Raw genomic sequence first — 18,695 nt, forward strand, 5'->3', positions numbered from 1 at the left:
TAACGGCCCAGTGAAAAGATTCAGAGTTTTTGCCCACCTAAAAAGTATGAAAGCCACCATAGTCTTCTTCCAAGAAACACACCTGAGGTATAAGGACTGACTGCAGGTATTAAGGAGCTGGGTGGGACAGATGTACCATTTATGCTATGGGATGAGGGCTAGGGGGTGCGCATACTGCTCAGTAAGAGGACAGCATTTACAGCGATGAGGATGGTTATGGACCAAGGGTGAGAGTACGTCATGGCTAGTGGTGTCCTGGAAGTGGCATCAGTAGTCTTTGTGTCATGGGAGTGTCCCTTTAAGAAATGTTTTTGTCTTATCACATGGCTTCAATGATGTCATTGTGTGGGTGGAGCTGGGCTGTGGTTCTGATTTTATTTTCGCTTTGAGTTTGACCTGGTTTTGTATTGCACAGGTTGAAAAGAAGTGTCTCTCTATCTTCAGTTTAAAAGCTGTTTCCAGATTACTTGATAACTTAAAAGTGATAACTGTTTTCTGGAAGGAATTCAAACCTGCTATTTTGGAAAGGAAACAAGTGTATCCATACCAAGTCTTAAAGATAGTAAGAGTGCCGTGTGTTGGGAAACACCTTTGAAAAGGGATTTCTGGTTTATGGGATCTTTTTATTAAATTGGAACAGTTAAAGGAGGAAATTTATTAATGGTGACACATAGATTACTGTAGCTGTGTGGGGTATTTATGTTTGTCGTTGATAAAAATGCTTACTGTGTGTTTATAAAAAATATCAACTAAATTCATGGATAAAGTTTGTTTTTGATTAAAAGTGCTTAAGGCCTCAGTTGAATAACACCTGAAAGGCAGGCCCTTGTGTTCATCGTAACCAAAATCAATATACAGGTGTAGGCCAGATGAACTCCATGATATACTTTGAAGTTTTCTAAACCATGGCCCATAACACTTGTTAATGTGTGCACTTCCAACTGGGATGATACGGAATTCTTGAAAAAGACCATGGCAGGGGACGTCCGGTGGCGGCATGTAGGAGGAGGTCGCACATTGGATGGCTCCTGCTCGAGGTTTTATTTTTTAGAATGTAATGCCCGGTCACAGAGGCAATTTTTGGTTAAATAAGTGCAGGAAGACATAAAGAAAGATATCCAAAACCCAAAGGAGAGCTGCCATGAAGAAAGTTCAACGTTGAGTGGAAGGGTCGGCTCGGCAACTGGAAGGATGGCGGAGGCTGGCTTGTTTGGTGGGGCCGCACTGTTCACGGCAGAAAAGGTGACCGAGGTAATGGTTGTGGAACTTGAAAAACAGTTCGCAAAGCACATGGAGGTGATGGCAGCATTGAAGGTGCTGGTGGAGGAGGCAATTGCCCGGGTGAAGGTGGCGGTGTCGAGGACATCGGCCGAGGTGCAGGAGCAGGGTGATAAACAGAAGGGAGTGGAAGAGGCCTTGTCGCAACACAGCGATCAACTCACCTTGATGGATGATGAGTGCAGAGGGTGGTGGAGGCCAACAAGGATCTGCGAGCCAAAGTGGAGGACCTGGAAAACAGATCTAGACGGCAAAATCTGAGGATCATGGGCCTGCCCGAAGGGGCGGCAGGCCCGAGGCTGATGGAGTATTTTGCCAAGATGTTGGCAGATCTGTTCGGGGAGGGGGAATATCCCTCTCAGTACGAACTGGATCGGGCTCATAGCATGTGGAGGCTTAAACCAAAGTCGAATGAGCTGCCAAGATCAGTGATTATTTGTTTCCGTAGGTACCCCATGAAGGGGAAGGTCCTGTGTTGGGCAAAACAGAAGCGTGAAGTGCAGTGGGCTGGAGCTGATATACGTATATACAAGGACTTTACTGTGGAGTTGGCGAGGAGACGGGGGGCCTTCGGCTGAGTGAAGATAGCACTGTATAACAGCAGGGTGCGGTTTGGCATAGTGTACCCAGCTAAGTTGAGGGTGACCTACAACTCCAAAGACTTTTATTTTGAGACGGTGGAAGCGGCGGAGGCATTTCTGAAGGCCAAAGGACTGGGGCAGAAGTGAGAAATGGGACTGAGGATTGGTCTTGGACTGAGGGTAGGGGTGTGGCGGAGTGTATGTAGCTCTATTTTTCACTGCATGTTATATGTGCTAAATGAGTTGAAGTTGCCTATTTGGACAAGGTAAGAGTTGGGATTTTCTTTTGCAATGATGGTTCTTTGGAGTTTGTGTGTTTACACTGGGGTTGTGTGTTGAAGGGGATTTCTTGGTTTTCCTGGGACCGGGCAGGGGGGAGGGGATTGGAGGGGAGTGAGGCCTGGGCAGGGGCTTCCACACTGGCCAGCTCAAGCTGACCAGTGAATGGGAGTGTGGTGGGGGGAGGGGCTGCGGCCATCAGAGCCTGTTAGAACAGGTTTCGATGGGCCTAGGAGTTGTGAAAAGTGGGGGAAGGGAACCGATACTGGGTGAGGTGTTTTTGACAGGAAGTGAATTGGAGGATGGTAATGATGGGACGGGGCGGGCTAAGCTCAGTGGGCAGGGCCTGGAGTTATGAGGATGGTGGTTAGGTGGGGAGGGGGGAAGGTGAGAGACACCGGTTAGGATAGTTACGTGAAATGTGAAGTGTTTGTTGGAGGGAGGTTTCTCAGGATCATCTCGGGGGTAGTGCTCGTGAACTTGGAACCAGGGCCCCTAGGGCATCATGGTAGCACAGTGGGTAGCACTGTTGCTTCACAGCTCCAGGGCCCCAGGTTTGATTCCTCGCTTCACTGTCTGTATGGAGTCTGCATGTTCTCCCTGTGTCTGCGTGGGTTTCCTCCGGGTGCTCCGGTTTCCTCCCACAGTCCCGAAAGACATGCTGTTAGGTGAATTGGACATTCTGAATTCTCCCTCTGTGTACCCGAACAGGCGCCAAAATGTGGTGACTAGGGGCTTTTCACAGTAACTTCATTGCAGTGTTAATGTAAACCTACTTGTGACAATAATAGATTATTATAGAAGCCTTTTTCGGGGGGTCGGACCGGCTCAGGTGGCAGGCGGGTATGGGGGCAGATGTTAGCCTTTGATTCGCTGATTGCCCAGGGGTGGGTCCTGTTGGGGTGGAGGTTAGCTTCTCCATCCTGTGACTCGGCTTGGCGGGGGGGGCGGGGGGGGGGGACCTACTTGAATTCCTTTGACTCTCGGAAAGGTGAAGTCTCAGCTGAAGGGGATGAAGGAAGGGTTTCACAATTCATGGGGGCTGTTTATTATGCACTTCCGAGAATGGTTGCCATTGAACATTATGGGGGGGGGGGGGGGGGGGTATTGTTGTCTTTGGTTACACTGTTTACGGATTGATTGTTAATTTGTGGGTTTTTTACCTGGAATATACGGGTGGATGTTTTGGTCTGCATATAGAGCGCAGTTTGTGTGTTGGGGATTGTTATTGTATTTGTTTTCGTTTATTTTTTCTTTGGTTGTTTATTGATGAAAATGTTGAAAATGAGGAGAATAAAAAGATTTAATTAAATAAAAAAGAAATCCCCGATATAGACACACATCGGGCTGGATTCTCCGCTCCCCGACGCCAAAATGGTAATCGGCGACGGGCGGAGAATCCATTTTGGCACCAATATCGAGAGCGGTGCTGGTTTTTGTATTCTCCGCCCCCTGAAAAGCGGTACACTCTAAGTACACAGCGCTGAAAACGGTGAATCCAGCCCACTGACTCATCATGGGAGGAGTCTTTAACTGCGTACAGGATCCATAGACAGACAGATCAAACCCCAAATCGGGGAAAAAATATCAAACATGGCGAAGGAATTGTGAGTGTTCATGGAACAGATGGGTCAGTGGACCCATGGATGTTCACACACCCAGAGGAGAAGGAGTTCTCCCTCCCCAGATCGGCCCTCGCCCGACTCTGGAGGCCCTTGACTGAGTCCGCAGCCGCCACGCGAGGTTCCTGGACGGTGCGAGCGCATGTAACCCATGCCGTCGTGAACTTGGCCGGTTGTTGACGGAGCATTGCGGGGCAGGCCTACACCAGGATTGACCTCTTTGTAGTAGGGAAAGCAGTGCTTCCAGGCTTTGTAGGAGCGGCGTACTCTGCAATTGTAATCTCCGATCACGCTCCACATGAATGCGAGGTTGGAGATGGGCCGGCCTCAACGCCCTCCCCATGGAAGTTGGATGCGGCCCTCCTCGCCGATCAAGCATTCTGCGAAAGGATATCGCAGGCCGTAGACGGGTATGTAACCAACAACCAGACAGAATGGGGTCATCGCACCCTCCACGTTCTGGGAGTCGCTGAAGGCAGTGATAAGGGGAGAAAGTATTGTGTATAACGCATACAGAGATAGGAAAGACAGGGTCGCTAGGCAGCAACTGGTTAACTCCATACTGGAGGTGGACCGACGGTACCCCATGGCTCCAGCCGTCAAGCTACTGGCGGAGAGGTAGAAGCTACAAATGGACTTTGACCTGCTCTCCATGGGGAAAGCAGTGCACCAGCTCTACTAGACACGGGGGCACCTTTTACAAACATGGAGATAAAACCAGCCTCCTGCTGGCTCACCAGCTGAGAAAGCAGGCAGCCACGAGGGAAATAGCTCTGGTTAGGGACAGCAATGGCATGCCAGAAAAGGTCAACGTGGCCTTCGAGACCTACCGGGTGCTGTACACCTCCGAGCCCCCCGTGGGGAACTCGGGGATGAAGAGTTTTGACGGATTGGACAAGCCAATCATGGGGTAAGATAGGAGATGGAGCCTGGAAGCACCATTGGAACTAGGAGAGGTCATGGAGTGTATCAATTCCCTGCAGGCGGGGAAGGCGACTGGGCCATATGGATTCCCGGTGGTCTTTTACAAATCATTTGTGACAGCACTGGCCATGCACTTGCGGGAAATGTTTGCAGACTCGCTGGTAACGAGCTCCCTGCCTCCAACACTAGCACAAGTCTCAAAATTGCTCATACCCAAAAAGGACAAAGACCTAACTAAGTGTGGGTCCTGCAAGCCCATCTCGCTACTTAGAGTATAAGCAAAAATCCTGGCAAAATGCCTGGCTAAGCGGCTGGAGAGCTGCGTAACAGAGGTGGTCGTGGAGGACCAGACGCATTGTCAAAGGCAAGCAGCCAACATCAAAGATCAGGTGCCTGCTGAACATGATAATGACCTCACCTGGGGAAAGAACACCAGAAGTGAGCATCTTCCTGGACACAGAAAGACCCTTCGACAGACTCGAGTGGAAGTACCTCATAGAGGTACTGGAGGGGTTTGGGCTTGGGCCAGGGTTTACCTCTTGGGTGAAACTTCTGTACTGCAATCCCATAGTGAGAGTACAGACAAACAACACTAGCTCTAAATACTTGCAGCAGCACAGAGGCACAAGTCAGTGATGCCCGCTGCCCCACCAGTTCACACTGGCAATCGAGCCACCAGAGATCGCCCTCAGAATGGCGAAAGGCTGGAGAAGTATCCAGATGCTCCTCTGCATCTCCAGCCCCCAGGCCAGCATGGCAACGATCATGAATCTCCTAAAGGAGTTTGGAGCCTCCTCGGGCTACATTCAACCTGAGCAAGAGTGAAAGCTCCCCGGTGAACCTACAAGGGAGAAAAACAGAGCTAGAGGGACTACCGTTCATCAAGCCCAAACTGTTCCTGGGGATCCAAATAGTGCACGACTGACACAAATCCACAAATGGAACCTTACGAGTCTGGTGGAGGAAGTCAAAAGAGACCTGCAGGGGGGGGGGGGGGGGGGGGCACTCCCACACTTATTAATGGGATGAGTGCAGACGATCAAAATAAACGTACTTCCCAGGTTTCTCTTCCTGTTCAGATCCTTCCCGATCTACATCCTCAAGGCCTTCTTCAACACAGTAGACAAACTGACCATTGCATTTGTGTGGGCGGGGAAGAACCCGAGGATCCAAAAAAAGGTCCTACAAAGGAGAAGAAGCACGGGAGGCGTGGCCCTCCCAAACCTGCAGTTCTACCACTGGGCGGCCACAGCAGAAAGAGTAAGGGGATGGGTGAGGATGGAGGAGAGTTCTGACATAGGGACATGCCTCCCAAGTCTAGTCTCAACTGCACTCCCATCCCCTCCCGCCAAGTACGCAAGAAACCCAGTGGTAACCACACTCCGAACATGGTACCAGATGAGACAGCACTTCGGTTGAACCAAAATGTCCACTATAGCTCCCATCTGTAACAACAGGATCACAGCAAAACAATGGACACCACCTTCAAACGGTGGAGACAGGACGAGGGGGACACTGATGGTTAGAGACATGTACACAGACGACAGAATAGCGAACCTGGAGGAATTCATGGAGAGATTCCAACTATCAAAAGGAAACAAAATGAGACATATACAGATCAAAAAGTTCCTCCATAGGGAAATGACGACGTACCCCCGGATACCAGGTATTCGCTGTTTGAGGAACTGTTGGGACACAGGTGACCCAGTAAAGGGAAACAGTGGAGACTTGTACAGGCGACTGCTGGAGGAGGTACGCTCCCTCCCTGGATGAGACGAGGGAAAAATGGGGAGAAAAACTAGGCATAGAAGTAGGGGGAGGATTCTGGATCAAAGCACGACACGTCAAACTCCACCTCCACTTGTGCATGGCTGAACCTAATGCAGCTAAAGGTGGTGCACAGAGTGCTCCTAACCAGAACACAAATGAGCACGTTTTTCCGCGGGGTAGAGGACAAATGCGAACGGTGCCAGGGAGGTTTGGCCAACCAAACCCACTTGTTCTGGACCTGCCCCACACTTGTCGGATTCTGGACAGCCTTCTTTGAGGAAATGTCCAAGGTTGTGAGGTTGGAGCCATGCCCAAAAGTGGCGGCCTGTGGGATCTTAGAGTAGCCAAAGCTCTTTATGGAGAAGGGGGGTGACGCTCTAGCCTTTGCCTCCCTAATTGCCCGCCGAAGAATCCTGCTCAGCTGGCGATCGACAGCACCACCAGGACATGGAAGCCATTCACCAACATGTTCCAAGACCTCTTCATAGCATGCACTCAGGCTACACTGGGGAGTACAACTGAGGCAAGTTGACCAAATGGGGACCACAGCCACAAGGGAGGGTGACAACTATGTGTCAATGTGTGTAGTGATCTTTGTTTGTTTCTGTTTTATATTTTGCTGTTTGGTTTATCTCTTTAGTAATTTTAATTTCTCCTTGGTTGGTTTTACTTTGTGTTATCCTCTATTTTGCAACCTGCAAACTTAAAGTTGTAACATAAAACGTGAAAACCAATAAAAACATTAAAAAATAAATATTTACTATTGAACTGCCTACGATTACTAATAAGACATACATAACTATGGCCAAAACCTTAAAACACCGTGCAATTACAATCCAGTTTACGTGCCGGTGGCATGCACGGGACACACATGCAATCACTAATCAGGTGAAACCTGCCATCAGCTGACAATGCAAAAGGTATGTTTTGTAAGGGCCCCGAAGAATCCAGCACGAGTTTTAAGGATACAAAATAATAACGTTTATTTACTATAACAATATATACATAACAGTAGCAGTAACTTCCCTTGCTACCTTCTCCTTCCTCCTGGTTCCTGGACTGGCCAGCTTATTTATAGTAGGAGTTTCTCCGCCCCCCTCATTGGGGAAGTTCATACTCCCATAGGATTGTGGGATAGTCATTCGTCCCCAGCCAATCGTCAGTAGGCAGGTTATAACATCCCTCCCCCCCAAAGTCCAAGGAATCCACCGTGGGCCCTGGCGAAGGAAGGCGTCAAACTCGTTTGGCCGCAGGCCGGTCGCCATTTGAACGCGGCGCTGGATCTGGCGGCGTATAACGAGATGGAGACCGGCGCTTCCCTGATGAACGGCGCGGTTGTACATCCACGGCCTGTGGACCCGAGGATTCCCCCTCGGATTCATCCTGTGTCTCCATCTCGGAGTCAGAGTCTGCTGCCTCCGTCATATCAGCGTCTCTATCCCCATTCGGTCCCATAACGACCTGCTTCGAGTGAGGCACCAGTGGAAGATTTGGAGGACTACCTTCCCTTGTTTCTGGTCTTTGCCGCTGTTGAACTGAGCTCCGGGGGCGGGGAATCTTTTGCGGGGATGATCTTCTGGACCGGACGTGGTCTACATGTTTTCGCTGGAGACGACCCTGGGCTTGCACTTGATACGATATAGGGCCCGTTTGGCGAAAGATTACACCAGGAACCCATTGGGCACCACCAGCAAAATTCCGCACGAATACTGGGTCACCGGGCGCAAACTGCCGAATCGGACGATGCCGAGACAATCCCGGTCCCTGCCGTTCTTGTGTGCGGCGTACTTTTGCGCCAATGTCCGGGAAGACCATACTAAGGCGGGTGCGAAGTCTCCGGCCCATTAGGAGTTCTGCGGGAGCTACCCCAGTCACTGTATGGGGGGTGGTCCTGTACGTAAACAAAAACCGAGCCAGTCTCGTGTCCATTGATCCGGAAGACTGCTTCTTTAGGCCTCTTTTGAATGTTTGCACTGCACGCTCTGCCAACCCATTTGAAGCCGGGTGGTAAGGGGCAGTGCGGATATGGCGGATGCCGTTCATCTTTGTAAACCTAGCAAACTCCTCACTCATGAATGGAGTGCCATTATCCGTGACCAGCACCTCGGGGAGGCCATGCGTACTAAATGATAAACGCATTTTTTCAATTGTTGCGCAGGACGTTGTCCCCTGCATCTTATGCACCTCCAGCCATTTGGACTGGGCGTCAATTAGCAGAAGGAACATGGATCCCTGAAAAGGGCCTGCGAAATCTGCATGTAAGCGTGCCCAAGGCCGCCCTGGCCATTCCCAGTGATGTAGGGGCGCGGCCGGCGGAAGCTTCTGATGCTCCTGGCAAATGGAGCAGTTTTGGGCCACCTTCTCAATGTCGGTGTCGAGGCCTGGCCACCAGACATAACTCCGGGCCAACATTTTCATCTTGGTCACGCCCGGATGCCCATTGTGCAAGTCTGATAATATCAGCTCCTGGCCTTTTTCCGGGACAATCACACGCGTCCCCCACAAGAGGATGCCGTCTTCCACGCTGAACTCTGACAGCTTGGAGGAAAATGCCCGCAACTCGCCTGGGAGCTGTCTATGCTGCCCACCATACAGGACTATGTGCCGAACCTTTGACAAGACTGGCTCCGTCTGGGTCCACTCACGGATCTGTGATGCCGTGACAGGCAAGGTGTCCATAAAATTTAGGGTTGCGACCACCTCACCGGTCGTGGGGGTCGACATGGGGCCGGTCGATAAAGGCAATCGGCTCAGTGCGTCGGCATTTGCTATCTGCGTACCTGGTTTGTGCTCCAGAGAATACTTATATGCCGCAAGCAACAAAGCCCAGCGCTGGATCCGTGCAGAAGCAATGGGCGGTATTGGCTTATCCTCTCTGAAGAGTCCCAGCAGGGGCTTATGATCAGTCACGATAGTGAAATGGCGGCCGTACACATACTGGTGGAAGCGTTTCACCGCGAAAACCACTGCCAGGCCCTCCTTCTCGATCTGCGCGTACTTTTTCTCCGCTGCAGTCAATGTGCGGGAGGCGAAAGCTATTGGTCGCTCGGCCCCGTTCTCCATCTTGTGGGACAGGACAGCCCCAATACCATACGGGGATGCATCACGTGACGAGCAAAGGCTTTCCCGGATCATAGTGGGTTAGTAACCCAGACGACGACGACAATTGTTGCTTTACCCGCCGGAAAGCGGTTTCTTGCGGCTGACCCCAAACCCAGGTGTGATTTTTCTTTAGCAGCAGGTGCAAGGGGGCCAGCGTAGTTGCCAGATTGGGGAGGAACTTCCCGTAATAGTTTACGAGACCGAGAAAAGAACGAAGATGCGAAGTGTCAGTCGGGGTGGGGGAATGTTGAATTGCACGCATCTTCTCTGCGACGGGGTGCAGACCCTCGCGGTCCACCCGATAACCTAGGTAGACTACTTCTTTTGCCTGAAATACGCACTTTGTGTGACGTAAATGGACTCCAGCCTCCGAAAGGCGTCTAAGGACAGCCTCCAGATTTTCCAAATGCTCTTGCTCCGACGTCCCTGTAATCAACACGTCATCGAGGTAGACAGCCACACGTGGTAAACCTCTCAAAATGCCCTCCATAACACGTTGAAAAATTGCGCAGGCAGAGGATACTCCAAAGGGCAACCGTGTATATTCATACAGGCCCCGGTGTGTGTTAATTGTTACATATGGTCGGGAGGCAGGGTCCAGCTCCAACTGCAGGTAGGCGTGACTCATATCTAATTTCGTGAATGAGATTCCGCCTGCAAGTTTCGCGTAGAGATCGTCTATGCGAGGCATTGGGTATCGGTCGAGTCGGGAAACTGTATTCACTGTAAGTTTATAGTTGCCACACAAGCGAACTGTGGCATCTGGCTTCATTACTGGTACAATTGGTGCTGCCCAGTCAGCAAAACGGACGGGCCTGATAATACACAAATTCTCCAAACGAGTGAGCTCCCCTTCTACCTTCTCGAGCAAAGCGTAAGGCACTGGGCACGCCCGGAAATAGCGCGGCGTGGCTCCTGGTTCAACTTGGATACGGGCTACTGCCCCTTTTATTTTCCCCAAACCAGGCTGGAATACCTCTGGGTATCGTCCTAGCACCTCAGTCAACCCTCCAGAAACTGTTTGGAGGATGTGCTGCCATTGCAACCGCAAATGGCGCAACCAGTCCCGACCCAACAGGCTGGGCCCATGGCCACGCACTACGATAAGTGGGAAACGCCCCTCCTGGCGTCCATAGACAACAGGGGTCATTGTAGTTCCTGCAATGTCCAGTGGTTCCCCCGTGTAGGTGGCCAACCTGGCCTGTGAGTCAGTTAATGTAAGGGTCTGTATACCCTGCTTGATGCGGTCGAATGTCCTCTGGGCGATCACGGAGACCGCTGCGCCAGTATCCAACTCCATCTCCAGCGGGTGGCCATTGACCCGTACTGTCACCTTAATGGGGGCCACACGGGGAGCTGCCACACAATGCAGCTGCAGGCAGTCGTCCTCCGTCTCCACGTCCTCAGGAGTGGTCGCCGCAGGTTCATTCACATGGAAGGTACGGCCTCTGGGCTGGTCCCAGTTACGGCCCCTGGGCTGGTCCCAGTTTCGGTCGGAACGACGGCGCCTCTGGCGTCCCCAGGACCGTCGTCAGCGACGGGGTCGGCGCCTACAAGTCTGACACGGACATGGCTCCTCATCCATTGGCTCTGGAGAAGGCTCCCTTCGGGGAGGAATGTCCGATGGCCACTGGCGTCGGTCTGGTCGTTGCCTCGCCCAAGGTACCGCAGGAGTGTGGGGGGACGTTTTTGGGCGGAAAGGGTTGCGCCCCAAGGCATGCACTTCCATTCCCTGTAGCTCCTGTATTCCTCGCTCTGCGCTCTCTCGGGACAAGACTATTTGTATTGCCTGTTGAAAAGTCAATGTTGGCTCCGCTAACAACTTTCTCTGGGTGGCCGCATTGTTAATACCGCAAACCAAACGGTCGCGTAACATTTCTGACAAGGTCTCACCGTAGTCACAGTATTCCGCAATCCCGCGTAGCCTGGATAAAAAATCGGCAAGGGATTCTCCAGGGGTCCTCTCAGCGGTATTAAACCGGTAACGCTGGACTATCGTGGACGGGGTTGGGTTAAAGTGTTGCCCCACTATATTCACAAGTTCGTCAAACGTTTTGGTGTCCGGCGCAGCTGGGTACGTAAGGCTCCTAATCACCCCAAACATATGCGGCCCGCAGGCGGTGAGCAATATGACCACCTGGCGCTCGTTTTCAGTGATATTGTTTGCCCGGAAATAGTAACGCATCCGTTGTGTGTACTGGTTCCAGCTTTCCAGCGCAGCATCAAAAACATCCAAACATCCGTACAGAGGCATGGTATAATAGAAAACAACTTCCAACCTGTATCCAACAAAAATCCAGGGAGGTGGCTTCAGCAGTGTAGACAGCTATTCACTTTTACCTTCGTCGCCAGTTTTGTAAGGGCCCCGAAGAATCCAGCACGAGTTTTAAGGATACAAAATAATAACGTTTATTTACTATAACAATATATACATAACAGTAGCAGTAACTTCCCTTGCTACCTTCTCCTTCCTCCTGGTTCCTGGACTGGCCAGCTTATTTATAGTAGGAGTTTCTCCGCCCCCCTCATTGGGGAAGTTCATACTCACATAGGATTGTGGGATAGTCATTAGTCCCCAGCCAATCGTCAGTAGGCAGGTTATAACAGTATGCGTGGACTCTCAAAGTGCCTTCTGGTCAAACGCCGAAGCTTCTAATCATGGCCACAACTTTCCTGCCCAACTCCATTGCCATTAACATAATCATAGAATTTACAGTGCTGAAGGAGGCCACCTATCCCTGTAACTCAGTAACCCAACCTAGCCTTTTGGCCTTTAAGGGGCAATTTAGCATGGCCAATCCAGCTAACCTGCACATCTTTGGACTGTGGGAGGAAACCCGATCACCAGGAGGAAACCCACGCAGACACAGGGAGAAAGTGCAAACTCCACACAGTCACTCGAGGCCGGAATTGAACCCGGGACCCTGGGGTTGTGAGGCAACAGTGCTAACCACTGTGCCACCGTACCTCCCATAAGACTTATTGGGAGCAAGAAAGTGGCATGAATGTTTTTCAAATTTAATTTAACTTACAAATATTTCACATTACATTGATTTGTGTGCATCATCATTATTTGTTGAGACTTGCTTAGTGCACTCGGATGCCTCATGATGGCCATGCATTGATGGTTACAGAGGAGTTAGGGACGTTTCTTAATTATGTCAGAAAGAATATTCTGATTATGCATTCAGTATTCAGTGGATGATCATGTTAGTGTTCAGTATTGCACTTGTTACTCTGTGGAGCATGGCTGAACTTGCAGGCTCTGCTGGCACTCCCTGCTATGCACTGTAATGGACATTGTTTGAGATTACTCTGAGGGGACAATTGAAATGTAGGTGAATTCAAAGCGCTGTAAGTATTCTGCTAGCCACCACCCTGAGATAGACCCACATATGGACAGTACTGACACTGCATTTTAGCCCACTCACTTCCTTACCTTGAAATGGGCAGCACGGTAGTATTGTGGATAGCACAATTGCTTCACAGCTCCAGGGTCCCAGGTTCGATCCCGGCTTGGGTCACTGTCTGTGCGGAGTCTGCACATCCTCCCCGTGTGTGCGTGGGTTTCGTCCGGGTGCTCCGGTTTCCTCCCACAGTCCAAAGATGTGCAGGTTAGGTGGATTGGCCATGCTAAATTGCCCTTAGTTTTCAAAATTGCCCTTAGTGTTGGGTGGGGTTACTGGGTTATGGGGATACAGTGGAGGTGTGGACCTAGGGTAGGGTGCTCTTTCCAAGAGCCGGTGCAGACTCGATGGGCCGAATGGCCTCCTTCTGCACTGTAAATTCTATGAAAATGGCGACATTTGTGAGCAGGTAGGTGGCGGGCAGCCCACCTGCTGGATTTAACAAGCCCACTGTCTTTAGTCCTGTCAGCAGGAGAATATAAAATCTAGCATCCATCAAAAGCAGAGGCCTCAGAACGACTGGCATGCCTAACACTGATTGGAATTACAAAATCAAGGAGCTGAATGTTCAACTGGTCAGTTTGATATCAGTACGAAGTGTGTGTATTGTGTCAGTCATTATTTCTTAACCAGTTATTCTCTGTTCAATTAGCTTTTCTTCATCAACTGAAGCCCTGAGTTTCAGAATCATCTTTATATCTCACCAATGAGTCCTCTCCAAATTGCCAATGGCTTTTTGAAGGTATATCCGAGCCAGAATTTAAAACCTAAATATATTTTTGGATTTCTAATTGGACATACGGATTTAAAATAGCTAATTTTGATTGAAATATTTGCTTTCAAATTTCTTCCCGTTCTTGATGATACCTTCACAATGACCGGATACTTAAATGACTAGAAGGCAAAAGTCCATGGCACAACATTACTTGGAAGTACGGCAAGCAGACTGGAATGTTAATATTCTGCTTTCTTTCTTTCACCTCGTATTCATGTCCATCATGCTGCAGGGTAGCATTTTTCCTTTGACTAAAAAGATTAATGTTAAAATAAAATAAGTTTTTTATTTTAAAAGATTCAACTTACTTTTACCATTATAAGAACAGATGAGTACACAAAGCACCAAACTTGGATTTGGAGTGTACCATGTAGTGATACTGAGATTAATTATATTGGCTGATAACATAGTTTCTGGATTATAGACAGTAATTGGGCTTGGATCAAGAAGGTAAATGAATTGAAAATTTAGTTGTAAATCTTTTAATTACTATTTCATAATACAAATTATGTACATTTGAATAAATTAGAAAAATGTATCACGTTAAGATAATAAAACAAATCTGCGGAAAATCATGAAACAAGTCTGCAGAATATATCCTGCTTACGTGGCTTACAGGAGACCAGCTCAGTAGATTCCCAAAGTTCATCTCCATGATTTTCTATGTTCTCCACTTACAAAAGGACTGGTGATAAGTAAGGGAATCTGAACGTGTAATACTAGATAGTCCCTTTGTGAGGCAGGGGAATAAACAAGAGAAATTGCCACTTTGCTTTTAAGTATACAACTCTAATAACTAACAACAGATCTAACCAGGCTCTGACATTTTTTTGAAAAAAAGATACCAGCCAGATTCTTGGTTCTGGAGCCTAAGTGCGCCCGCAGGTCTGGTCTCCGTTGGCGCTGGTAGAGGGGCGCAGGTGCAAGTCTCTCTCCTTATCCATGTAAATATATAGATAGTGGAGAGCTCACCAGATTCCATTGGAATCCTGGTATTGGGCCACCATTTTGAGTGGGTGGCCCGATCCAGAGGTCCAGTGACATGCCCCCCACAATGCTGATCCCCCCCGACAAGGAAGGGATGCCTCCCCCACACCACTGGAATAATGGGGGTTCCCCCCACCCCATCAGCCCCCCTATCAAAGACCCCCATCAGTTATCCCGCCTGAAAGCTGAAGAGCAGTCCAGGTAGTGTAGTGAAAAATTGCTACCATTTGAATTTTACTGAGAAGAACGTTTCACCAGCCTGTGATTGACAGTTTAATGGGTCAGGCACAGCTGTTTGGTAGATTGTTTATTTATCTTTCCCTTCATGCTTGAATGCATCTCAAGTACCCTGCTTTGATGCTAAGCACAATGTTTCTAAACATTCTTATAATTGACAGCTCCTCACCATATCAAAAGGAGCTTAGTGCTTTCTGCTGTGAAAAAGACAAAATGAAACAAACCACTTAGCTGCTTTTGAAGTGGTGAGCTGTCAATTGTAAGAATGTTTAGAAACATTGTGCTTAGCATCAAAGCAGGGTACTTGAGATGCATTCAAGCATCACTGGAAAAATAATTAAACAATCCACCAAGCAGCTTTGTCTGACCCATTAAACTGTCAATCACAGGCTGGTGAAAGGTTTGTTAACCATAGCAAGGGTGTTTACAAATATTGTAGTTAGCATCAAAGCCGGATAATAGAGATACAGTCAAGTGTGAAGGGACAGATAAACAAACAATCCACCAAGAACCTGTCTGAATAAAAAAACTGTCAATCACTAGCTAGTGAAATGTATTGCTGTGTGAAATTGAATGGAAGATTTGCATTTCAACGGCTGTCAGGGGATTTGAAGCCCTTTGAAGTGTTCTGGGCTTTGCAGGAAGCCTCTGACATTTGTAACACCTGCTGCTTTAAATACTTTTGTCTGAGGCAGCAGACGTTGTTAGGAAAGAGTAAGTGAAAATGCAGAGATTTTCCACTCTACTGTCTGAACTGCTCTTCAACTTTCAGGCAGGGGTGGCTGATGGTGGTCTCAGATGTGGGATCTGATGGAGTTTCTGATGAGGGGAGGGGGATGCTGGAGGGTACCCAACCCCCAAGGATCCTTGGTGGACCCCTGCAGGGTGGCAGCGACAGAGGGGCACGTCATCAGTGCCCTGTCCCCCTTGACCCCCACCTCCCCCCTCGGGCTACACCATGGCAGGGCTGTACTTGGCCAATCTCATACCGAAGTCCGCTCAGTCGATTTCCCGATGAGGGGGTCGGAGCATCACAGTGGGGGGGGGGGCTGCGGGAAACGCTCATGCTTCGAACCTGTTAATTGTAATTGTGTGCATGCTTAACATTGATTTGTATGTTCCTGTCAGTGGAGGTAGGTAGCGGAGCATAGCAACAGATATTTTGCGGGAGAAGCACCATTCTCTGCCCAATCAGGATTCCCTATCAGAGCAGAGGTTAATGGAGAATCCTGGCCACTAGTTTCATGTAATTTGTTTTAAAAATGAATCAAGGTGTCCTGTCCCTGTCTTTTTGATTATAATTTTATCTCCTTTGGTGGCATGGTGCGGCGCCGAGGACCTGGGTTTGATCCTGGCCCCAGGTCCCTGTCTGGAGTTTGCACATTCTCACCCCACAACCCAAAAATGTGCAGGATAGGTGAATTGGCCACGCTAAATTGCCCCTTAACTGGAAAAATATATATAATTTTATCTCCTAATAGTTCCTTATAATGACTATTCAGCTGGTAGGTATATTGACTGTCATTGAGATTTGTGTACTACTGAAGCACTAATGAATTTTCCAATATTTTTTATTTTGAATGCCTAAAACACAATGTATGAGTCGAAAGACAAACACTAATGATGTGCTTAATACTGTAGTTTTAAGAGCGTATGGTAACAATAAAACAGGAGTTATAGATTTTAAATAAAATCTACCACTTTGAATCTTTTCTTTATGTTGTATAAGGAAGACTTCAACATTACGAAATATTTACCATAATGCAGCACTATAAATTTGTGCTTTCACAAGCCACCTGATGCCAGGTTTTATCAGGTTTGTCAACATTTTCTTGAATATAACGTTTGCTGCTGTTACTTGAAATATGCTGTAACTATTCATTTAAAATATTTATATTCATAAGCACTAATGAAAAAATAGCTTTTGCTAAAACCTAACAAGTTCCTCTGGGATTTCTGTTGCATTAATTTAGGGGTGACAATTTACTTAGATGCAGCATTCCAATAAAATATCCCTTTATCACATCTAGCAAACCTCATGTCAGTGATAAAATTCATGCAATTTGTGTCCATTGCACTTTATAATAACTTTACAAAGTAATATATTTCAAGCAATGCTAGATGACCATAAAATACATTTAAAAAATGTAAAAATGTTTTGATTGCCATTTAGAATTTGTTTAGAAATTTTCTTAAAGCTTCCCTGCTGCACTAAATAATTCATCATTCTCAAAAATCTGCAAACTCACTAATGGGGCCCCAGAACAACCCTATTACTTTAATCTTTTGTGCAGTTTAGATCCCTACATTTTCCTGGACTCTGCTTTACATCGGGAAATACCACTAGAAAACAAGTCAGATCATTTCGGGAGATGTTTAGGAACAGGCCAGAATGTTTGGTATATCAATGTGTTTGGTCGGTCAACGTGTTTCTGCTGAATTTTCATGTTTCATGTTTATTGCACTACAGGTGTATGGGCATCAGTCTATATTTCGGTACCCTAAAACCAACTTGTTTAAATTGCTCCTGATCTTGTAAAATTGTCCCTGAATAAGATGTCCCCCAAGAACAGAATGACAAAAACGTAACAGTCAAGATCCTGGAAAAGAATTAAGAAGCTTAAATACAGAACATCTTTTCCGTGTTTCACTATTCTCTTCTGCCTCATTGGTCCAAGGACCTTTAGTAAGCACCAACAAATAACATATTCTGGACTCAAACAATACTTCATGATATTTATGGCAAGACACTGACTACAAATTTGGACATTTGGGTAACATAGCAGGATTAGCTATCGGTGCAGCTTGTGTGCACTCTAGAACGTCCATACACAAGGCTTCTACAGCATCCATCCTTTCGATATGCACAAGTCTGGTCAGAAGATCAGGGATGCTGTAACCTGCTGTGCTTATACGGTCGAAGAGTTGCATTCCATCCGTCATTCCACCTATTTCATCCCTCTTCAGCCCAAAACTCTCCGCCAGATGACGCCATGTTTTTACAATAGCTTTATCTGTGCTATAGGTAGAGCTCAACATTCTGCTGGTTTTCTCGAGACAGTCAAAAGGCAGTTCTGTCGGGCTGAGCCCTGAAAATAGGGATTATAGTAATTTATTTCAAATTAATCACTTCTACAGCAAAGTTTCAGAATAGCTAAGAGAGTTGCAGGAATGAAGTATTATTTTGCCACCCTCTCCTAAATCTGGAAATGCACTTTCCCAGTGTTTTAAAATTTCCAAAAGTAGCCTGGGATCACCTACAATTATTAAAAGTGATCCACAGAATTAAATAAAACTACCCAGGAGCTATATTCTGAAGTAATTATACGGTATGTGAAATTTTCTGCTATAAAACTCTCCATCTCTCTATATCGTCTATAATGAATATTCTGAATTGTAGAAAAGACCAATAACAGGTTTTGATTTCTCAGCAGTGAGCTATATTTGTACATGCTGATCAATAAGGCATCTACTAGTTTAACTATCTTATTTTATTCAGATATGAATTAATAAAAATTTTGAGGAAAAATGTAATGCCAATTTTCTTGAAACATAAACCCTAAATATAGGCGGGGATCTTTTTTAAATGATTAAAATAAATTATCCATAGATGTTTGGCAACATATTGGACCATTTAAAATAAATTCAGTCCATTTCCTACATCGAATTTTATTAGAACTCATGATTATAACTAATTAATTTTCTCAATAACTATGTTAACATAAACTCAAAT

At 47.5% G+C, this 18,695-nt stretch overlaps 1 protein-coding gene across 2 annotated transcripts in view; it reads right to left on the bottom strand.

Moving 5' to 3' along the window:
• Positions 1-14,204: 14,204 nt before the first annotated feature.
• edar (ectodysplasin A receptor) overlaps positions 14,205-18,695 on the bottom strand; it is a 133,451-nt gene continuing 128,960 nt past the window's right edge. For both annotated transcript variants that reach the window (XM_072476705.1, XM_072476704.1), the window contains one exon: positions 14,205-18,051. In XM_072476705.1, the coding sequence (XP_072332806.1) occupies positions 17,717-18,051 (335 nt within the window). In that variant the 3' untranslated portion in view covers positions 14,205-17,716. The remainder of the gene's footprint in view (positions 18,052-18,695) is intronic.

Source organism: Scyliorhinus torazame, chromosome 15 (assembly GCF_047496885.1).
Source record: "Scyliorhinus torazame isolate Kashiwa2021f chromosome 15, sScyTor2.1, whole genome shotgun sequence".
Taxonomy (NCBI): domain Eukaryota; kingdom Metazoa; phylum Chordata; class Chondrichthyes; order Carcharhiniformes; family Scyliorhinidae; genus Scyliorhinus; species Scyliorhinus torazame.